Source organism: Sphaerodactylus townsendi, linkage group LG01 (assembly GCF_021028975.2).
Source record: "Sphaerodactylus townsendi isolate TG3544 linkage group LG01, MPM_Stown_v2.3, whole genome shotgun sequence".
NCBI classification, from domain to species: Eukaryota; Metazoa; Chordata; class Lepidosauria; order Squamata; family Sphaerodactylidae; genus Sphaerodactylus; species Sphaerodactylus townsendi.
The window spans coordinates 84772911-84796786 of NC_059425.1; the positions used below are offsets into that span (position 1 = coordinate 84772911).

Here is a 23876-nt window from a genome sequence, read left to right on the forward strand (position 1 = left end):
GATCCAGGAGTTGGTGGCAAGCCTATCTTTAGATACTGGGATTTGCTATGTGCCTAAGGGTGCCAATCTGGGACAGTAGCCCTAAAAAAGGGAAAACTCTTAACAGAGACAATGTGTTGTGAAGCTCTGTGATGGAACAGAGCTTTCCCTTCTCCCTCTTTCTCTCCCTAAAAAGCTGCTCCTGAGGGCAAACATGTGGGTCCCTAGTGGGAGAAAGGAAATAAATAAAAATTATCTCCCCTCCATCGGTGGAAAACGATATTTGGCTCCAATTCAGTGCTAGGATTCTATCTTGATTACACTGATGCTCTGCTGTGTGTCTGCCTTTGAAAACTGTACCTGGATTTCTCAAGGACAGTCTAGTTGCACTCTTGCTGATATATGAGGAGATATTTAAAAATATGGCCTGCTTATAATGGCCAGGTGGATGCTGTATATGACTGATAAAGATTTCTCAGCAACTTCTGCCTCTCTTTCAGAAGGAGAGTCCCTTTTACAAAGCTTGCAGAGTCGCCCTGAAAGGATTATGCATCATGTAAATAAACTTGAAGAGGAAGATGCCTTACTGAAGGATGAAAGCAACACTTATGATGATATTGTTTTTGTTGATGTTGTTGACACATACAGAAATGTTCCAGCTAAATTATTAAACTTCTATCGATGGTAGGTTGGGAAAGATTGTTAAGACTTTTGTGGCTTAAAATGACTAAGGGCATCTCTGCAGCAAAGGGCTTTAGTGCAATTAATATGCATCCTTTGTTTCTTTTATGTGCCCATTTTGTATGTCTTCCTGTTTAGTTGCACTTTTTTGTTGTTGGCCCTATCACATTTCCCAGAAATGAATACACATTTTATTCCTTGGAGAAAATACAGTCATTTCCTGAGACTAGTTCATCCCTTGCTTGTTTGAGTGTTGTGTGAAATGTGATTGTGTCTTAAGATAATACCAGTATATTAATTTGTAATATCATTAATGAAAGTATCACATGCAGTGCACATGTAATCCAAGGGTTGCATTGTTGTGTGAACCTTCAAAAGTATCAATCTTATTTTTTACTTAACCTTTTTTGTGCCCTTGGTAGCTCTCTGTTATGCCCTGTGTATCTTGATTTCTGGGATACTGTAAGGATGGCAATTCTGCCTGGTTCTCTCCCAGCCAGCTGGCCTTGACGGAATGCCTCCAGCCGGGCGACGGGCCAGATTCGGCAGCAACAACCTTGGTGGACGGCTTATCTTGCTGTCCAGGATGAGCATTCCATTCTCATGAGATGGGCCCGGATGGCCCAGGAGGAGGACTTCGAAGTGCACGTTATAACCTGTAGTTTGGTAGGGAGGTCTCATTTCCTGTATCATATCGCAGGTGTGTGTTATTAGCACCTAAGATGTCTGAATAAACGGACTTATATTCAAAAGCCTTTTATTTCTGCTCTTTGGAATTCCTTACATTATGACAGGAATCTCATTTTAACCTTTACTGTTACATCGAAGTGGATCTCTGGTGTTCCGACTATGCAGTAGATTTTGAGTACTCTTGACCATGTGGAAGGCACGATAGCCCCCCATAGAGGGTTTTCGAGGCTGGTCTTTCCAGATTCCGAGGAGCTTAGGAGATTGCTGAGATGGGCCGATTTCCCTGGTGATCTCGGACCCCACAGACCTAGAGACAGCATACAAGTTTGCCCTTGTTTCATTGGGATGAACAAGGTGGTCAGGTCCGATTACGTGGAGATGCACGCAAAGCGTTTGGCGCATTATCCATGGGATCGGGAACCTCCTCTGTCGACATCGGGTTCGTTTCCCTCCGACAACGAAAGTGGATTTCACAAACCTCTAAATGCAAATCCAGTCCCTGAGGAACTGGGACTGACAAATCCATCCATGCTGACACCCAGGAATCCATGGAAAGATTTCACTAGACAAGTACTTTGATGATATTCCTAAGGAGCAGCAGTGGCATTACAGCACCGGGGCGCATTCCAAAACTACGGCTGAGGCTGGAACAATGATCGCGTAGGATTCGGATGAGTGATCGGTAGAGGGGTTTCACACTGAAAACCCCGCCGGAGCCGGGGGCAGAGTAGAACGGATGGAAGAGCTCATTGGAGCGGTCGGAGGAATCGAAAAAGAGTCCGCCTGAGGTACGGAACCGTTAATCCCTAATTCTGACCCGCTCCTACTCGCTCCCTCGAAGGAAAGACAGGACGCATGAAGTGGCCCTGCTGCGTGAAGCCATAACTCGCCTGGGAGCGCGAACGCATGCTAACTCTGGGAAGAGGCTGAGCGCGAAACTCTGCAACGAGACCGCGGAGAAGTAACGCAAGAAATCCAAAATGGAGTTGGATCACGAAAGAGAAGCGTTGCGCCGACAGTTCCAGCAGAATCTGACAATCCATGACAAAGTACTGGATCAATCGAAAATGGATTTACAACGCCAGCGAGAAGGCATCAGGGCTATCCAAACACGGCATGAACCGACTACAGCAATACAACGGTGATGAACGAGCCACCGACCGCGGAAAGGGCGGCCCAGCATGCGCATTCAGGACGCTCTAACACGCAAAGAAAGAGAATTGCCTAATCTGGAACAGGATTTTACAAGACAGCTGGCTACATCGACGCAGGGCTCCAGATAGAGTCTCCCGGGCACCTCCAGCTCCTCTCCTCTCCGGAGGCACGGTAATTCGAGGTCCGATTCCAGCGGTTCCCCAACCTCGGGCGCTTCAGCCACTCCCGGTTCCGGGCCAGTCCCGCCACTTTACCCTTTGCAGCAACAACCTCAACACGCTACTGAAGCTGTTGAAAGAGGATTTTACAGACCGCCCATCCCGGCTCGCTTGACGGGACTGCATCGAAATCTTCCCTACTTCATCCTACAACCTGGCGCCCATATGCAAGAGTATGATGACTCATATCGCTTCTGAACGTGAAAAAAAGTCCGGTGACATTGGATCAGTGCTGGATGGTATAGCTGCCGAATGGTTCGTTCGGCATTTCTACGCACTGCAGGCTGACGACACTCAGCATAAGTTCCTCCAGGTATGCTACGCCTTCGCTTCCAGGATCCTGATGCAGAAAACATTGCCATAATGCATAGTAAAAACCATCCAGCAAGGTAACCGGGTTTTTTCGCTGAATATGCCCGGGAATTCCGTGCAGCTGCCAGTAAACTTCCTCCAGATTGGCCGGAACGCATGAAAATGTGAGTACTTTTTTTCGAAGGCATGGGATATCAAACTGCGAGAAACGGTTATCCTCATCCGGATTCCGCGACAGTAGCTGAATGGATTGAACTGGGATCATAAGTCGCTGCTCGCTCTTTACCGTCTGCGCTACCAAAACCAGCCGCAACACCAGCACCAAGTTCGCGTGAAGTCAACTCCTGGCCGCCGCAGAATTGAAACTATCGTCCGAACGTCGTCGCCGCATGGGGATTGTGCCTTTACTGTAGGGGCCCTGGCCACCTGGCTGCCAACCGCTCCAAAGAAGCAAAAACCTCAACCTCCGGATTACACGCGCGACCGGGTATGCTGCCAAGCTTCCACGGAAATCAGGGTCCACCGCTTCGGGTCGCTCTAAAAGCCACTATCGAGGAAGATTTCGAGGACGGAGAAGTAGCGCTCTGCCTGTCAGCAGCACCTGGAAGACATTAACCCTAATTCCGATGCGGTGAGTGAAGGCAGTGCTCCCATTACTCATTTTGACCGCGCTTAGCCAACCCTGGCAAACATACGGCCAAGACTTCTGGGCCTCCGCACTAGGACTCGGGCTGCTCGCACTGTCTCATGAGATCATTAAGTGGTTGACTTAACTCGGTTTAGACCGAGTCCCCTTGGTGAAACCCATTCCCTTCAATCTAAATGGATGGTAGCCTCCTCTTAGTGGCTAAGGTCCCGCACGCTTTAAAACCCAGCCAGTATTTCAAGCAGTCAACACCATTGGGAAAAAATAAGTTTCATCCTTGCTCCTGTTGCTAAACACTCTATTGTGTTAGGTACGCCTTGGCTGCTCCTACACGGTAATCCAACCATCATATGGAAAGAACGGATCCTCCAATTCACTTGGATCCTCCCTGTGGGGATCACATGAACGGGGGTGGGAACCTAACTCCCACTGAGAACGGTGCTCATGAGTCCCAAAGCTTTAAATGTATTGTTCGTTCCTCTGGTCCCATGAAACTCAAGCAGGTTCTGGTCCTATGGAAATCCCGCGAGGCGTATCGAGAGATTCTTGTCCAGAGTGTTTCAAGAACAGGAGTGCGACCAATTGCCCCCTCATAGGGATACTGACTGTAAAATTTTACTGCAACCCGGAGCTCAGTTACCCAAAGGTAGAATCTATCTCATGAGTCCCACCGAAGAGAAGGAGCTCTGCGCATTCTTAGATAAAAAACCTTGCTCGTGGATTTATAATGAAGAGCCACAAAACATACCCATGCCGCTCTTGTTCTGTATTAGTTAAAAAGAAGGACGGTTCGTTAAGACTTTGTACTGATTATCGCGGATTGAATGCCGTGTCTGTATTCAACAAATATCCTTTGCCCTCAATTAAAGACCTCTTGGATGCTTTGGCCAAAGGGCTGATCTTTACTTTCAAATTGGACTTTAGAGAGGCTTATTACAGAGTCCGTGATTACGCGCTATGAACACTTTTGACAGCTTTTAATACAAAGCTTGGACCAATACGGCTATTTAATAATGCTATTCGTATTAGCTGGAGCCCCAGGAGCTTTCATGGCTCTTATCAACGAAGTTTTACAAGATCTGTTATACAAAGGGGTGGTCGTATATTTAGATGATGTTTTAATTTATTCACAAAACATGGAGGAGCATGAGAAACTAATACGAGAAGCTCCTTACAACGCTTACTAGATAACTCCCTCTTTGTTAAGTTTCGTCAAAATGTTGTTTCCATCGCTCCTCCGTAGATTATCTGGGGTATCGGATCTCTCATGAGGGTTTGGAAATGGACCCAGTGAAAATAGTCACGTAATTGAAATGCCTGCTCCCCACCAACAGGAAGGAACTACAATCCTTCCCAGGTTTTGCCAATTTCTATCGTGGACTTTATTCCTGGATTTGCTGAGATCACCTTTTATCACTCACAGATCTCCCACGCACTAAAGGCAAAGACTTGCAGGTTTCTAAACCCGGAGCTCTCCTTTCTGGTCTCAGGAATGCTAGTCAGCATTCCAGCAGCTAAAAACAGCTTTTACCACAGAGCCAATTTTGGTCACCCAAACTCCAGATCTCTTCCCTTCATCGTGCATGTGGATGCTTCGGATAAAGCGCCAGGCTTCGCCCTCTTGCAGAAAAAAAAATAAAGATAACAAATTGGCGCTGTGTGCTTACTTCTATCCAAAAAGTTTTCTGGGGCTGAAACTGAACTGGACTGTGGGGGATAAGGAGACCGCGGCTATCGTGCTGCTTTTGAGTGTTTGGCGCCATTGGCTACAGAAGGAGCCAAGCACCCTTTCCAAGTTTGGTCGGATCACAAGAATCTAGCTGCCCTGTCTACACCGGCCAAAATGCCCGCCAAACAATTACGCTGGGCCGATTTCTTCTCCAGGTTCTCTTTCACAGTCCATTTCTTTCCTGGTAAGAGCAACAAACTGGCTGATGCGCTATTCCCCGCCTCCCCGGGGAGGGGGGGAACACTTCGCCAATGGTGACATCCCATGCAATCGCTCTTACTCCCTCCCAGCTGGGATTAGCTGTCACCCGCATCACAAACAACAGCCGCTCCTCCCCCTCCGGCCATCCCTAATGACGTCTCCCCCCCCCTTCCTCCAGGGATTCAAGGAGGCATGGCTCCGCGAGCTCTCGGCGGAGGACGGAGATTCACAACTACGCTTTGAGGGTGGTGTTTGGAAACGGGGAGGGTGTTATACGCCCCTCCTCCTCTCCTCGAGTAGCAGGTTCTCAAAGTATGTCGTGCGGATGCCCGCCAGGCTGGGCACTTCGGATTTTTGAAAACGCTAGATCTGGCCCGCCAACAGTTCTGGTGGCTTCCATGCTAAAGACACATTGAAACGTGATATCAAAGCAGTATCCCGTCTGTGCGGGAAGCCAAGTCGATACCGGGAAAGCCGCATGGGTTATTAAAGTGCCCTCCTCGCTGCATCTCAATTCTGGCAGGTCATTTCCATGGATTTTATAACTGATTTTGCCGGAAAGCCACGGGAACACGGTAGTTTCATGGGTGGTAGTGGATCTTTTTTTCTAAACAAGTTTATTTTATTCCTTGCACCACTATCCCGCCGGTACCTAAATTCGGCCCGGTTGTTTATCCAATATGTCTATCGCCTACACTCCTCCCCCGAGCAGGTGGTGTCCTGATCATGTCCCCTAATTCGCGGTTCTAAGTTTTGGAAGGCGCTCCTGGAACTGTTGGGAACTACCCCGGCGGTCGCCGGGCTTCTACCACGCTCAAAGTGGACGGCCAATCAGAACGGACTTTAACAGAACGTTAGAACAGTATTTACGCTGTTACACTAACTATCATCAGGACAATTTCAGGCCATTTACTCCCCTTTGTGAGTATGCTTATAACAATGCCATTCACAGCAGCACGAAAAAGACCCCGCTCGAGATTGTTTCTGGTCGGTCCTTCCCACTGTTGCTCCAGCTGCCTGCAGAGGCACTGCAGCCGCCGGAATTCGGAATCATGGATTTCTTCGCTAGCCGAGGGCTGGAAAACGGTGCAGTCTACCTTCCAGCAGGCCCAAGAATCACAAAAGGTTCAGGCGGACAAACGCTGTTTCAGACTTCCCTTTATGGTTGGGGCATGCGTCTACTTGTCCACTAAAAACCTTAGAGACGCGGCACAAATATTCAAAACTTGGCAAGAAATCTCTAGGCCTCTTTTCAGGATTACATACAGGATCAATGATGTTACTGCTCGCTTTAGAACCGCTTCACTGGCAGTAACATTCACCCTGTCTTCCATTCCAGCTTACTCAATGAGGCTCCTGCTTTCAGATGCCTGGCACGACTCCTCCGGAGCCACCCCCGCCAGTTATAATTGATGGGCCACAAGCACTATGAAATAGATGCTATTCTGGACTCCCGTTTCTCCCGCAATTGTCTACAATATCTAGTTTCATGGGTTGGCTATCTCTCTGGCCATAATCAATGGGTGTATACAGAGGCCATTGATGCCCCCTCCCTCATTTCTGCTTTCCACAAAGCCTTTCCTAACAAACCAGGGGGGGGGGCTTTCTTAGGGGAGGCAGAGTGTAAGGATGGCAATTCTGCCTGGTTCTCTCCCAGCCAGCTGGCCTTGACGGAATGCCTCCAGCCGGGCGACGGGCCAGATTCGGCAGCAACAACCTTGGTGGACGGCTTATCTTGCTGTCCAGGATGAGCATTCCATTCTCATGAGATGGGCCCGGATGGCCCAGGGAGGGGGAAGGACTCGGGTACGTTATAACCTGTAGTTTGGGCGGGAGGTCTCATTCCTGTCATATCGTGTGTGTGTGCTTTCTAAGATGTCTGAATAAACGGACTTATATTCAAAAGCCTTTTATTTCTGCTCTTTGGAATTCCTTACAGATACACATTCAGTCCCATTTAAATGTTTCAGTGTCTGTTCATATTGTGATTGATTCTTTTTGGAGGCAAGACCCTATCCCACTTTCTCTGGAGTTTTGGTTCACTGTCCTGTTCCCATCATTTAGTGATGATACCTGAAGAGAAAATCTGGTTTTGGAGCTTAATTAGAAACAGGAATATTGTGAGGGCCAGGATGGGACTCAGGACCCACCCAGACTAGTTTTATATTTATAATAATAATGTTTTGCTTGTTACTGAAAATTACCATAGTGATTTCAATGCAGTGATGGTCAACATGTTACAAGCCATTTTCAAATATTAGCTTGCTTAGTGTACAACTACAATACACATGGATCTCTGATCTACTGAGTTGGAGAGCAAGACAGTGCAGTGGAAGAATGCAAGTCTCATTTGTGTTATAGTTTGAAATCCCTCTTGCTCTGGGTCCTGGCTTGTGTCAGATTCTTGCTGCCTGTGCCACTTGTAAACTGGCCATTCATGTTTTAATCCTTTTATCTGCCGGTGTCACATTATTATAACACTGATAAACCAGTCTGGGGGAGAGATGAAAGGTGTCGTGGGAGTGGTACCTATGCTGACAAAGAGGACAAAGATGCCGGCGGGAGGGGACCATACAGTCCCGTGACACCCAGACCCAAAAGAGCCTGCACCTACGCCAGTGTAGACAAGCACACTTGTGCAGTGGGGAGCAGGGTGGGTGTCTTCCTGGGGTGCAGCCAACTTTAGTTGCTTCCACTGGGTTTTCACAGGAACGCCCCTCTCCCTGGCCGCAGGCATACGCCACCAAAAAGCTAGGTGCAAACCCATGGCCTAAGGGGCTATTTGGGCAGCAGGAGAGTTTTTGAATTTCCCTCCAACCTGTGCTACCCTTCGCCCCAGGTTTGGATTGGACTGTTAAGCACATGGAGGCTTATAGTTACACAGTTTGTGAAACCAGGATTGGACTCATAGATGACCACCCAAGTCCTGGTTAGCCTCAATAACTGCTACTCTGTAATCTCAGTTTATTTCCTGACTACACTGTCCCAGGCTATACAAGATTTTATCCAGGACGTCACTGTTCATAAATCATGTGGCATTATGGTAAAGATGAACTGTGGCCAATGAACTTAGTTAAGATCCAGGTTTAATGGACCTCAACTTACCATAGTCCCACATTCAGATAACAATACGTCAACCCTAGTTAGCTTGATTATAAACCATGGTCTCATTTGATGTCAGAAATATGCCTGAAAATGCTATTAAATGCAAATGGCTGAAGTGTACTTGGAGCAGGAGGAAAGCTGTGATTATGCACCCATTCAGTAGATTTAGTAGCTGCCTCCCAGTGCCTTTTAAAAACCAAATTCTGTCATATACCAGAAAATAAATACAAAGAATGTTAACCTTCCGTTAAGCTGCGTGCAGTCTTGTACTGTCAGACAGTGTGGCTTACAGAGAGATGCCACAGGGAATTGAAAACGTGCATCTGCCAACTTCTTCCATCTGTTCAAGGAATTATAATGTGTGCCATTTTGTCTCTCTGATGGTTTAGTACTTCTGTGTGCCATCTTTTGGCCAAAATAAAAGGATTCTAGGGAGCTAATGATAAAACCAAAGATTTTGAATAATACGTTTTAATGTTTAATATTAGTTTAAAATATTTACAAGTAAGAACATTGAGTATGCTAAAACAACAGGTGCTATCCCACAAGTTCTAAGGCCTTCTGAGACAGAAAAAATGGAAAACTTGGGATAGTTTTGTTCTTTTGGAGACAGACATTGGAAAGGCCTCCTTACAGGGCCCAGTTGACTGCAGATAAGATTGGTTCTTGCAGGAATACTCTTCCCTGGAGCTCAGCCTTTTGATGTCTATGGAGGCACTTCAGGCATTTTGAGCCCAAGGGTTTTAAGTAACTGAAAGGGCAAGACCAGCTCCTTGAATGCCCTGAAAACAAATCAGTAGCCAGTGTAGCTATTAAATCACTGACACGATGCACTCATTATAGCAGCAATTAGTTCATGCTCTTGCTATTGAGTTTTGTATCAGCTTGAAGGTTCCAGGCTGTCTTCAGAGGCAATCCTGCATATATTGTATTACATTAATTTATTACATATGTTACATGTGTAACTGTGTCAGTTAAAAGAAATGTCCTTGTTCTTCCACTTTTTTGTTGTTGTTTGACTGCAGGACAGTAGAAGCGGCAAGCTTTAACGTGTTGTTGAAAACCGACGATGACTGCTACATAGATTTAGAGGCGGTGTTCAACAGAATAAAGCTTAAAAACTTGGGCAGACCAAATACTTGGTGGGGAAAGTAAGAGCAATTTTTGGTATTATTGTTATTTATCATTAATTTCATGAGCAAAACCAGATGGATCTCTGTGTTCAAGAAGTTTACAGTAAAATAAATTGTAGGGAAAACAGGGAAATATTTTAACATACAAACATTTCTGCAAAACAAAAAAATCAGTTTTACAGCGTAATGGCATCAGTAGCTTGAATTATAGAGTCACAGAGGCAGTGTCTCTGTAGTGATTGCTGAAAACAGTTTGGTAACTGTTTTGATTTGCACTGTAGGAACTAATATTAGAGCAAAAGACAAGCTCTTACATTGCATGAATAATGAATTAAATGTTGAATTCAAGCTGTGCAGAAACGCAATATGCAGTCGAAAATGCAGTCAATACAAAAATTGCTTTGTCTTGTTCACTTTGAAGAGAAACAAAATTCAACACACACACACAACATGTCCTAATGTATTTTTCTGTTAACCTCTTCCTTGATTATCTTAGCAGGTCTGCTGTGTGGCATGTTGAAATTTCCTCACAGGGACTTTGTCAATTATGGCTGGTAGAAATTGTGATCTTCTATGGGAAAGTGTTATATGTGAGATAGATTCAGGAGTAAGGAAGATGAAAGAAAACTAGGTTACTTTTTAATTTTAAAAATCAGAAAAGTGGTGTAGCTTCAGTAAAAATGTCCATCTTCCCTCAAAACCTCTCTAGCAGCTTTTAATCATATATCTGAAACTTCTGTCTTCTCCAACAGCGTGCCAGTTTTGCTGGGTAGTGACAGTATAAAAGCCAGTGAATAATTCATTTTTATTACAAAATAAGTATTTTTATAGTACACTTTCCAGGGAATGTGTCTTGTTCTACCCCAGTTCAGAGGATTACTTTTGAACATTTTATTCCTTGGATTGGATCCTATACATTTGCTGCACTGGTGTGTTCCTGCAAGATGAAACACTTTCTCAGGACACAAAACTTTTCAGTGCCATTGTAGGGTTTTGTGCCAAAAGAATGTGCTGGTGCCAGTGGAACACAAGTATAGGACCCACACTTGCCATTTTACTCTATTAGCGTTATTTTTGCTTGGTCAAACAGATGCTAAAGTTTATGATAGAAATAGGAATGACGTTTTGTGATATTTACAGTTCAGGAAATTGAATAGAACGGAGTGAGGAAGACCCACTTGCTTAGCTTTGGGTGGTCTTAGGTAAGCTTCCTTTTCTTTGCTTTTATGAAAACAAACTGCCTTGGAATAAAATTGGAAAGCCAGTTGAATAAATAACTTTGTTTTGGCTTTTGAAAGGAGGTAACTGTAGCCAGTTACATTAGATATGTGCCTTGAGATTTACGTTGATAATCTCTTTGGATCCTCTGCAGTCATAATGGAGGAATTTATGTATGGGTTTCCTCTGCCCCCAAAATGCCCCATTATACTTGTAGGTTAGGATTAGGAGGCAAAAAACCCCAACTTTACTTCAATGAGGGTTAAAAGTTTCAACTGTCAGGTGGAATATTTGCCTCAGAGGAGAAAGGATTTGATCAATGCAGTAATTCCACTTCTTCTGGAACTGCTTGTGCTAGTGGTTCTTGGCAGCCAGTTCGGGTGAGCCATTTCACACAGCTGCAGTAATAACAGAATGGGGAGAAGCACATCTATATTGGGAAGACCCTGACTTCCGTTATGAAGTTAATCTTGGGTGGATCTGTCTAGAGTCACTCAAGACAGTGCTCAATTGAGCAGTCATGTGGGCTGCTTAAGCCTCTCCAAATGAAGGCTCCCTTGTGTGTGATCACGTGGAGAACATTCACTGTAGTGGTCCCATGAAGTTGAGAAGCCAGGGCAAAGCAGCATTGCCATCTTGTCTAGTTTGAGCTACCGATCTTCCCATGGGAGAAAACATCCAAGCTGAGTAGCTCTGAAAAAACAAATGTAGATTGAAAAAGACTGAAAAGAGACGTCTGAATACTGCTGCTGATAACCTAATGGAAACCACAAGATTTTCCTAAAAAGTACGCAACTGATGGAAAAAATACATTTAATGCTCTGAACTGTTATGATGCTAAAATAAAAAGAACTCCTAGTAGAAAAGATGTTAGAAAATGACACCTGCCATGTGCAATTTTAAAAATATGTACACTAAAAGTAATGAACTATTCTTTTAAAAAGCAGGGTAGTTTTGTGTCACAGTGAACAGGCATGTTCGTTCCAGTTTTTATTGTAAGATCCATTGTTTAAAACCCTTCCTTACAAAAAAGCTAAGGTTTTTGTATTTTTAAAGTTATTGTTGATACCATATTGTTCTTGTTGACCCTCTTTTCTACTTACGGAGCTAGTTTACTGTTTTTCTTTGAAATAAATATTTAAAAACATTTAACCTACTGATGCCTCAATTAATGTAATTTTATTGGTATCTATTTTTATTTTTGAAATTTACCAGTAGCTGCTGCATTTCCTACCCTCGACTTATATGCGAGTCAATAAGTTTTTCCAGTTTTTTGTGGTAAAATTAGGTGCCTCAACTTATATGCGGGTCAACTTATACACGAGTATATACGGTAATAAGTTAAGAAGACAGATGGTGCTTTTTATATAATGTGGATATTGCTTAATTTCATGATTTAAGAAAGGCTGAGGTAGAGAAGATTGGGCTCGAGGTTTTCATGTTTTTTAACAAGATAAAAAGGGTCTGAATAATTTTGACAGCAGTGTTTGATGGGAAGTCATATTGTTATATGTAGGTATAAGTTTTTACATTTGCTATTTTTGTCTTTATTCCTATCTATTTTCTGGGTGTAGATTAGGGTGGCTTGATCACCTTTTTCTTCTTTTATATTAGTTTATAATGTAAAAATTTAATAAAACTATTACAGATATAAAAATTTAATAAAACTATTATTAAATATATTAGGAAGACCCTAGAAACAAGTGGCACAAGTAAAAGAAACAGATCACCTCGTTCTTATTTGCTTTTAAGTTACTTGTGGGGCGGGGGGGGGGGGAGGACAGGGAGAAGAATCAGACCAAAAATCTAGAAACCACTGTCTGAATGATCAGTCATTTCTCTGCATTATCTGTGGAATGAGGATGTACCATTTCTCCCTCAGAAATGGACAACCTGATACAACTTCTGGTCTACCACTCTTAATCTGATCCCATCAGTCAAGTGACAAGACAGAAAGAAAATGCATTTTAAAGAGCTATCAGTTGCACAAATAGATAATTATTTACTAATATCTTACTCCAAAGAACTTCCATTTAATTATTGTGGTCTTAAGTTTCAGATTAAATTGGGCAGTTGATCGGACAGGGAAGTGGCAAGAACTGGAGTATCCAAGCCCTGCATATCCAGCCTTTGCTTGTGGGTCTGGTTACGTTATCTCCAAAGACATTGTAGAATGGCTTGCAAGCAATTCAGAGAGACTAAAGATATATCAGGTACTGTAAGTACATTGATAATGGAATGGAAACAAGATGTCTGATTAAGGAACAAATGGAGCTGCATATATAGAAAGACAGCATTCTAGAACTGGGGTTGAGTGTTACTTTTTTGGAGACAAGTCACCCCAAGGTACACATAATTCCTTGATTTAAATTTACCTAAATTTACCAACTGCTTTACTTGAAGTAAATGAGGAAATACTTGTAGCTGGGGAAGGAACTGCATATCATAATATTCCACAGCATCATAGTGTGGCCTTTTCTGGCCTTAAAGTTTCTTGTAGGCTTTGGATATATATCATACTAGCAGTAAAGCCCACTGTAGGGTAATAAGGCAGGGGGAGTGAAGGCATGGGGGGGTGAGGGTTGCTGGGGGGGTCAGGAGGGGTGGTGGGGAGGGCTTGCTGGAGCTGGGGGAAGGCATGGATGGATTTCTGGAAGTGAAGGGATGGCAGGGAGGGCTTGCTGGGGGTGGGGGGAAGGCAGGGAGGCAGTAATCGGTGGCCAGGAGTGGGGGAGAGTAGCAAGGGATATTTGAGGGGGTGGCAAGCTGTGGTTAGGGGAGGATGGCTGGGGTGGGGATGGGTGTTGGGAGCGTGGTAAGGGGTGGAGGGAGGGTGGCAAAGTAAGGCTTGAGGTGGAGGGTTGAATTTGGATAGCTGGTATGGGAGGGGGAGGGGGAGGGGGAGGGGTGGGTGGGGCCAGTGGAGGTGCTCCGTGGGCCTAGGCTGGGTCTTGGAGGTGAGGGGGACTTCTTGCGATGGGGAGGGAGGACGAGGAGGGCTTGCTCACTTAGCAGTTTGGGGTGGGAGGTGGGTGCTGGATGACAAAGCATTTGCCCTGCCAACCAGCCTGTCTGTTTGGGGTGGTAGGAGGGCTTCTGGAGCTGCTGCTCTGCGGGTGGAGAATCGAATGTCAGGGCAACAAACTCCGACCAATGAAGGAGTGACATTCAAGTCCTTAGATATTTATTCTTTAGGATGAAGCTATGCTTTAATTACGCTGACTACGATGAGTACATTATGTAAATTCTGCTGTCTCGATAACCATAGTTAATAGTGAATTTAGTAAATTCTCTAAAGCTAAGATCTGGCTTATTTGCCACACTCAACTATGGCTGTTAAATGTGATAATGTACAGCTTTACTTTCTTTATTGTCCTCAAACGGTAGTTAGTAGGGCTTTTCTGGGATGTGGATCACCCCTCCCCCATTGGCCAACTGATTTGTAGACACTGTGGTGTGGCAGATGGCATGTGTGGGGAACATCATAGGTTGTAACACTGCCAGTGGAATCCAAGGCTCAACGTGAACCTTAAGTGGCATGGGTATCTCTTCACCCACGCCACTGCTGAGAAGGTCTGGGGATTACCCTGATTCAGGATTTGCTTTACTATCACCGGCATGGCAATGGAAGCTTCTTATCAAAGTAAGTTAAATAAAGCTGTCATTTGTTAGACCTTTGGGTGTGTGGTTAAGTTTAATCAGGATGTTTTCTGATTTGGGGTGAGAAAGGGCTAATGTCAGAACTACACAGCTAGGAAAGCAGTACAGATTTATAGTTGTACCATAACTTATGCACATAGAAAATCAGTTGGGTACCTGGGAAAACACTTTTTTGGAGCAGGCTAGGATAGAAGCCCCATTGTTTACAAGAGGAGGAGAAGAGTGAGAAGACTCTAAAAGTAGGATTTGTCAAAGCAGGGTAGGCTTGCCAAATCCTGGTTTCACAAACCACACCTAAAATAACCCATGGCCTCACATGTTGAAGCAGAATGATACCTATTTTCTAGAATAGAGATGTCAGGGAAGTGATAGTGTACAGAAATATTGTAAATGACACTGCACGGAAAGTAGTCCAAGCATCTTCATTAAGCAGCAAATGTTAGTTTTGATTTGATGTTCTTAACTTTTTTTTAAATCCTGTAGGGTGAAGATGTGAGTATGGGCATTTGGATGGCAGCAATTGGGCCGAAACGATATCAGGTGTGTTTTAAGTAGGAATAGTAACTATCTAAAGAATTTATTCCTGAACAGATCAATCAGTTACATTTAAACAAGGTTACATGTTGCCAAAATATCAATATATATCCTTTCCAGACCTGTTCAAGGAAGTATGGCAGAACTTACAATTTCATCAGCAGTATAGTAAGTGCACTGTTAGAAGGAAGGCTATTTTAATACTTAAGTCTAGTATCCAAAGAACTGTAAAACTAGTTTCATAAGCTCATGGGAAGATTTAGACTTTCCTCAAACAGCAGTCTTTCATATGTTGTGCCAAGCTGTTTTTGAAACTGAAGATTCAAACCAAGTGTGTGCTATGAAAATGGGAATTTTAAAAAAATCTACTCTGCAAGTTCATCAGCCCTTTAATAAAAGACTAGCAAGCTCTTGACTCTTGGAATAATTTGCCTGATCTGTCAAATACAGTTTGTGCCTAATTAAAGTTTATCTTTGAAGCAGAAACGTTTTATACTAGGATGCACTGGAGGAAAATTAGACGGTATGTTTATTATATGTATTGATCAAAAAACCCAGAGACCATTTAATCCTAAAAAAATAGGAAATATCTGAAAAGTATCTACTCTCCATTTTGAACTGTCTACACTCTGCTGATCAGGCGCAGGCTTTTCTGAGAAGTCTGCCCAATGACATTCCTTTTGTTGCCATGAACAGCGGTTTTAAAAGCACTTTTCAACATGCCATATGATTCCTAGAGACCATAAAAAGCATAGAGGTTAATATTATGTGCTGGAAAATTTAGTTTACAGGGCCGAAGGACAGCCATTATCTTTAAACCTCAGCTCCCTAAGATAATTATGGCTCCTATTTATAAGGTGGATGCTTAGCATTATTGAAAATTTATGAAACGTGGGGGGGGGGGGGGACAAAATGTGATAGAAACAGCTAGGATTCTAGAGATTTTTGACAGGCTATACTCCTATAGAAAACTTTGCTTGTTCAGAGATTAATAAATGTGTGTTTGTAGAACTCTGCAAAATACAGCTGTGAAATATAATATGCCTGGAAAACCTGAAAAGCTCCTAGCATAAACAAATTGAGAAAGTGTGATTAATCACTGCAAACTTATGCAACTGAGAGGAGGGATGATTCTTCTATAATATAAAATGAAAATGAAGCTAATTGTGTTGCTGGGTCATTTGCTTAATTTTATTGTGGAGTTCACCTGTAATTGGATTGTTGCCATCTTATAAGACACTAGTCATCATTATTCTCGGCTGATAAAGGATGTGGGGATTTCCCCCTGGATTAAAACAGGGAGCACACTTTGTTCTCGCACTAAAAATATTTATCTCCCAAAACAATGGACAAGGTATCTTCATTTCAAAAGTAGAATAGCTCAGTTAATATATTCTAATTTTATACACTTCTGTGTCCTACTGTTCAAGAATGAAGCTGTGTCTTTACAATACAGTGGAACCTCAGATTTCGCTGATAATCCATCCGGCGATAATCGGCGAAATCTGAAATCAGCGATTTCCGAAACTGCGCTGTTTGAGCAGGCACAAACAGTGTAGCAAATTGCGTAATTTGTGTAATTTGCGCAATTTACGTCAGCAAAATCTGAGATTGTTGGTGAAATCCAAGACGTTTTAACGGCCAGCGAAAACCGAAATCGGCAATTTCCAAGGTTCCACTGTGTAGTAGAATAACCAATAATAACAATAATAATGCATTAAGAACTAGAAATAAGATGAAAATTATAGTGATGTTCCTAGGATTCATTTACAGAAGTACATTTCTTAGAAGCCAGTGGGGTTACTGCTGTATAATTTCCTAATTCTAACAAATCCAATCCATATTGGAAAGTTTTCTGATCAGAATCAATGGTGGCCCTTGTGGTCTCTTCAAACTCTGTGATTCTAATCTCAATTAGTAATTGCCAAAGATGTTAGCCAAAAGGTTTTCTCTGATCAGATGGTCACGGACCATAATAAATTAACATGATATTCTGAAATTTAAAAAACTGCATAATTTCTTAAATAACCAATTGAATTTTTGCAACATTCACTATGTTAAGTAGGTCTTTTTATACTGTATCTTAAACCAGTACTTCACATTACTTGTACTCTAAATTGGTTCCATATTTATTATGTGAGTAAGGATTACAGCAGTTAGTAGACATACCCACCAGCCCCTACAACATGCACCTATCACTTGCTGCCGCTTCACCTTTTTTCAAAGTTTACAGTATTATGTTCTAAACTAGTTTTTCCTGGTCCCTAATACCCTAAAAAATTATTTCTGATAATATCAACTGTACATGGAATGGAAATTATACTGGTAAAAAGAACAGATACAAAATTAGAAGTCTGTGTCCTTAGAATAATGGTATTAGTAACAGTGACTTGCCAAAAATATACATGTCATGGTTACCTTTAGGGCTGATATTCCTTTACTTATTAAAAAAAGCACTGAAATAATTTTTCTCTTAAACAGGACAGTTTGTGGTTATGTGAGAAGACCTGTGAGAGTGGTATGCTATCATCTCCTCAGTACTCTCCTCAAGAACTTACAGATCTGTGGAGACTAAAAGAACTTTGTGGAGATCCCTGTAAATGCGAAGACAGTTGAAGATTTGACAAAACAGCAGAGCTTCATCATCTGAACAGTGTCTAACAGTACAGAAGTTTTCAGTTATGCATTAGATAGGGGAAATCTCATAAGGCAGCTTCTCACGGAGAAATCTTCTCCATACAATTGTAGATTGACACTTCTCATGAATGCACCAGTGTCTGTCAGTATCATTTAGTCCCCCCAATATGGTTATAGACATTGAGATGTGTACATTCACTGCTGATGGCAAACTACTTATATTTATCTTTCAGATAGTTAATTTCTCATGTGAACTGGCCCTTTATTGCAATGTTTGCACATCCCTTCAGTTTTTTAAAGGGATATTCTCTACTTTCTGTATTCACTGTTTATCAAACCGGGGCCCAGAAACCTACAGGGAACTATAAGTTCATTGTAAAGACAGAGAAAGTGCGCTTCTGAGGCCACCCAGCTAATGTAAAAACAGAGTGCCAGTCGCGTAGCTACCACAGGGTGGGGGTGTGCCATTGGGGTCACGTGGGGTGTGGAAAATCACTCACACACCCTTCCCCCTTTGCCCTTCCAGGCCTGGCAGAAGCTGCTGCCGAGCCCACCTCACCAGGCCAAGCCTGGCGGAGGCTGCTGCTGGGTCAAGCCTGGCAGGGCTGGGCTGTGGGGCTGGGCAAAGGCCCAGCCAAGCTGTTTTTTCAGCTCTTTGCAGCCAGCTGAACTAAGGTAAGTGGGGGTGGGGCCCTGCAGGGAGGCAGGTCCCTGCCCCCGCCCCCCACTTACCTTAGTTTAGCCGGCTGCCCAGCCAAGCTGCTTTTTCAGCTGACTGCTCTTTGCAGCCAGCTGAACTAAGGCAAGTGGGGGGGGGGGGAGCACCATTTCGCGTGGGGCGCAATTCCTCCCTTCCCCACTGTAGAGTGTTGTCAGTTTTCTGGGAATGCAGGAAGGACGCTCCACCTCAGGGGAAAGAAAAAGATTCCCCCCTGTTTTGAAGGGAGGGAACTCACAAAGCTGCCTCAACCTACAGTCACCCAGCTTCTACTTCAGCTTGAAGCCCCAACTAGAAAGTGTGCTGGAAATTAACAGTTTATCCCTAGGAAATCTGATTGGTTGACAGGTGCCAGGGAGGAAAAAACTTCATTGCAATTATCAATCACTTCGGAAACAAAATTAAATTGGATTTCATTCTGTATTCTATTGTTAAAAATTTCATTAGAGATAGAAATGCCATTTTGCATCCTTAGTTAATAGCCAATGGTGGTTTTAAATTGAGTACTGGGGATACAGATTGTGTGTGATGCTGGCTCTTTTCTGTTTCTATGGGAAACTTTTGAAGATGTTTCCGAGTTTTTTTCCTCCAACCCCTGCTCAGCCACTCTGTCTCTAGAAATAAACCAGTAAGGAAGTTTTTTGCTATCTCCAGTGCTAAATTTCTTCCAAGCAAAGGGTAAAGATTCACTAGTACTTAGGCTGGGCTTTTTGAATTGTGGCCATACTGAATCAGCTGCCCTCTAAGAACTGACCTTGTCAGCCAGATCTAGACCAAAAAAAAAAAAAAGACAGATTCTTCTTAACCTTGCTTTGAAAATGCAGCCAGTAAGGGGCTCACTTGTATTTTGCTAAGTGGCTTGCTGCACATATGTTGTAAGTGGCTTGCTGCTCATGTTTTGAAAAGGAGTTGTCTGGTGTGTGCTGATGAATTGGGAGTGGGTGGGGTAATATTCTGGGTGCTAGTGTTTGAGAACTGCTGCTACAGTAGACTTAAAGCCAAATTCATAACTAAAGCAATTTCCTGTACTGGGGAATCCATTGGCATCATTAGGTACAAATATAGGTCAACTTGAACTCTTACACTGTAGGGTATAAAAAGAACAAGGACTTGAAACTAAGTTCAGGAATACGGGTGTGCTAGTGTAAGATTCTTGTAATCAGGCCTGAAGTTCCATGTCCACAAGCTTCTTTATAGAGAAGAGATGAAAGATTACAAAAGTGGTGCATTGTTAAAGTGATACTGAGAGATGTTTTTAATCCTGTGGTTTAGATACAGTGACAGGGAATCTGAACTTCCAGCTGTAGACTGTGATTCTGCCTTTTCCTACCTTAAAGTACATGATGGAGCTAAAGCATTAATCATTTCCCTTCCAGTGCTAGGCATAGGAGCAATTCATAAATATTTTTAAGCTCAGCAGTCATTCCATGCTTATAAGAAATATGAACAGTGGCTGGATGAGGAATGAGAATACCCTGTCTAATTTTCTGTGGGTTGAATACTGTAGCTTCTTTTGATTGAAATGAGAAGCAAGGCTTTAACTCAAGACAGTACATCACAGTCCCAGATTATTCTATGTTAATTAGAAAAATAGCACAGAAATGGATTATATTCTCACTTTAAATTGCTTAGAGTTTTTCCTGTTTCCAACAATAAGGTATGGAAGTATTCTCAAAAGACACTCAGCACCACAAGCTACAGGAACCAATACTTTATTTAGCAAGTAGCATTCCACCTTTTAAAAAAAGAATCAAGGTTCTTCCAAATATATACAGTTAATACTCAACATATGCACATTTAATTGTAGAAGTTTTGCAAGGAGCCTGTGGTTACAGTTCAAAAACTACATTAAATTTGGCTTGCTACCAGCGTACTAGAATGCAGTCTTCATTTTCAATAGAGTAAAATTGCAAGGACTTGAGGTCATTGTCCAGTTCAAATTCTTTGCCCTTCATCTAGGATAAGAAAAGTGGCATTAGGTTCATGCATTTCAATCCAGCATACCTTTATAAAAGATTAAGTATTTGGAATCATGTCACCTTTACTCAGACCTGAACAGGGCCCATTATTATAGTATGACTGCTCTCCTTTTGAAAGAATTTTATTCAATAGTGTGTTAGAGTTCAGTGTTGACTTTTAGCAGTGTGACAAGTTGTATTATTCCAAATTAAATCTGAATTAATGTATTGTTGCATTACTGAACTTAAGCTTACTTTAGAACTTTCATAGGATAGTTTCAGTTCTGAACCTGGAATTCTCAGTAGACGATACAGCAATCCTTTGACCTTCTGAATAGTCATAGAATCTGTACAGGGGAAAAAACCTCTCAATTTGATGCATTTACACCACAGCAACTTAAGTTCCAGCAGATAGCAGTGACAGTAGATTTGCAACTCTAAGGAAGCAATGACTAACATCGTATCAGTTTGACATTGTTACTACCTTTTAGAGCCAAATTAGAGAATTTCCAGTTCATATATACATACTGACCTAAGTGACCTTCAGGATTTGGTTTGTGGCATTTGCCCTTTTGTACTTTGACACTAGGAGTAAAGGCCCTTCCCTCTACCGAAAAATGTGTCATTCTGGGACTACATGTCTTAATCACCAAGTGGATGCTAATTAGTTCCCAACAGATTTGCCATAGGTTAATGTGCTTAATGTATTCTGAACCAATACATATGAACAGGAAGATATTTTTATAGCAAGACTTGAATGACAAATTACTTTAAACAAAATCAAATTCTATCAATGCAAAATATTGGCTGTTTTGGCTAATTTTCCCAATTTCTTTTAAAGCTTTATCTGATGGCACAGCAATAGTGAGTTATTCCTCTATTGTCACAAAATGTACTTAGGTAAATATTTTTCTATAAACTTTTTGGAAAACCTGTATCAGTTTATGCAACTTGTGATAAATGTGATTTTTATTTTAGAATAAATACTTCTAAAAATACTGTATTCAAATGTCTGCCTTATTGAAAGGTGCATGTATTGTTGCATTAAATGGGGAACACTAATGATTTGTCTGTCCTCACAAGATAAAGCAATAAACACTTAAAGGCCTTATTAACAAAATGTTGTAAACACATTACAAATATTAACCTAATTTAAAATTGGTGCATCATCTGCAAAATGACATTTACAGACACTTCATACCACCTTGCCAACATCACTTGACAGAGACCCAATTTTTACAGAATTGGCTTTTCAGTTGAAAGGCTCCTAACTGGCGAACCTTTTTGTAGGAGGAACCGTGTATGGAGGTGAACACGATTATGTGAGCCTCTGTTTAAGTGATACAGCCCAGAACAAGGTTTAATAACCACAACAAAAATTAGGTGTTCGACAAGAGGTTAAATGTGTATTGCATAGACTAATCTCATTGTGGGACTGATGATTGTATGCAGATCATTTTTTTTACTATTGTATGTTTTGTTGTCATCTGTCTGTGACTGAAAGCAGATGGGAGTAACTGCATCATATGTGCACCTGTGTTGGGTAGATTCACCCCATATACAAAGAAATCTGGAAAACACATTTATACATATATGCAAGCACCTAACCATTGATTGTGCCTTATTCATAAAGGGCCTGAGCTTCAGTTTAAGCACTCCCTGTGAAGCATGTGCTACTTTAGTATAACACTCTGGCTGACTGCTAAACCCATCCCAGGTAATGCTGAAACAGCCTACTTGAAGTAATTCCGCAACAGGATTTTAATATCTAAAAGGTATGTTCTGGTTTTGTTCTTCAAACCAACAATCTTTTTAGAAATGGTTTTGCACCTCTAATTCCAGTGCCTCTGAACACACAGGGAAACACAAGGCTGGCTGAACAGGCTTCAGTAACAGTGATTTTCAGCAAGTAAAAGGCAACAAACACTATTTTGTTAAAATGAAGGGTATCTGGTCTCTGCAGCTTCACCTTTGCTATCACTCATGTGAAGGCGATTCAGTGAATCCTTAGATCATAAATATCTTTGCAATCTTGGAGATACAGCACAGATTCATGACCTTACCTGGTAGTTTCTTGCTTATGGGCTTCTGTTCAGGTTTGTCAGGACACTTAATAGTCAAAGCTTAAGGAAAAAGTGATGTGAAAATTTTAAGTAAATCAAATATTTAACAGTTTTCCCTTAGTTACAGGAGTATTTCTGCACAAGCCTACTTTACATGGTATGCTTTTGAGTATAGTAGTTCTGAAAACTACCTGAGCAACAGTGATGCCTACACAACCAAGTTATACTCTCTGCCTTAAGGCAGAAAGCAGCAGTTACAATACAAAACATGTTCCCAAGCAGAAGAGACTGTCTGCCATCTTGCTTGCCCAAGTTAGCACTGTCAACTCAACAGTTAAATTTTTTTCCTGAGCATTGAGAAAGGTGATTAAGAACATAAAAAGAGGCCTGCTGGATTAGACCAGCATCCTGTCTTACAATGGCCAACCAGTTCCTCTGGAGATCCAATGAAAGGGAACACAGACCAAGGTCTTCTGATCTTGCCTCCTGGCACTGGGATTCAGAGACTGACTGCCTCTGAATGGGAGTTTTTTCTTTAATTACCATGGCTATTAACCACTGATAGACCTATCCTCCATAAATCTGCCTAATCTCATTTTAAAACTAGCTACACTTGTGGCCATCACTACATCCTCTGACAGTAAACGACCACTGAACTTACTCATGAAGCGTCATTCTCTGTTGAGCCAAAGAGGACATCTGTGTTCTGTCCTTGTATCCAATCAGGGAGGCAGGAATCTTAAATTGATTGACAGCTTCCCTCTTGTGCAAGGACAGCCCCCCTGAGCTCCAGTTCTGGTGACTCCTAGCAGTATCTATAAAAGACTAACGCCTTCTTAAAGAGAAACAGCTTTCCCCTGTAAGAAACATCAAACTTGAAAATACAGGAGAGAGGAAAAAACAGTAAACTGCATGCAGAACTGATTGGACAGAGGCCACAAACGTCAATAACTGAAGGAAGCTGAACACCAACAAATCTTCATATAACATACAGTTGCCTTGCATTGAGAGAGGATGAATGACTAATCAGGAGAGCAGATGTCCTCTTCAGCTCAACGGAGAATGACCCTTCACAAATAAGTCTAATGGTTGTTTTCCATTGAGCAAGAGGACATCGAAGTGAACTCCCTTAGCAGTGTCACGACTTTAAAAGTGGGGTCGAAATCCTCTCATAAAACATGTTCCAGGACTCTGCAACCATATCTGGCATCCCCTGAAAATGTTAAATTTATAGTGTCT

General features: G+C 42.4%; 2 protein-coding genes across 5 annotated transcripts in view; one reads left to right on the plus strand and one right to left on the minus strand.

Annotated features, from left to right (window-relative positions):
* B3GALNT2 (beta-1,3-N-acetylgalactosaminyltransferase 2) overlaps positions 1–18597 on the plus strand; it is a 46150-nt gene extending 27553 nt beyond the window's left edge. For 3 of the 4 annotated variants that reach the window (XM_048485833.1, XM_048485846.1, XM_048485857.1), the window contains 5 exons: positions 480–663; positions 9742–9867; positions 13121–13280; positions 15211–15267; positions 17743–18597. In XM_048485833.1, the coding sequence (XP_048341790.1) occupies positions 480–663; positions 9742–9867; positions 13121–13280; positions 15211–15267; positions 17743–17877 (662 nt within the window). In that variant the 3' untranslated portion in view covers positions 17878–18597. The remainder of the gene's footprint in view (positions 1–479; positions 664–9741; positions 9868–13120; positions 13281–15210; positions 15268–17742) is intronic. The other variant, XM_048485840.1, reaches the window with a different exon arrangement.
* Positions 18598–20312: 1715 nt separating this feature from the next.
* Positions 20313–23876, minus strand: part of TBCE (tubulin folding cofactor E) — a 104414-nt gene continuing 100850 nt past the window's right edge. Inside the window, 3 exon segments of the mRNA XM_048485870.1 lie at positions 20313–20571; positions 20830–20921; positions 22638–22697. Coding sequence (XP_048341827.1) covers positions 20479–20571; positions 20830–20921; positions 22638–22697 — 245 coding nt within the window. The 3' untranslated portion in view covers positions 20313–20478.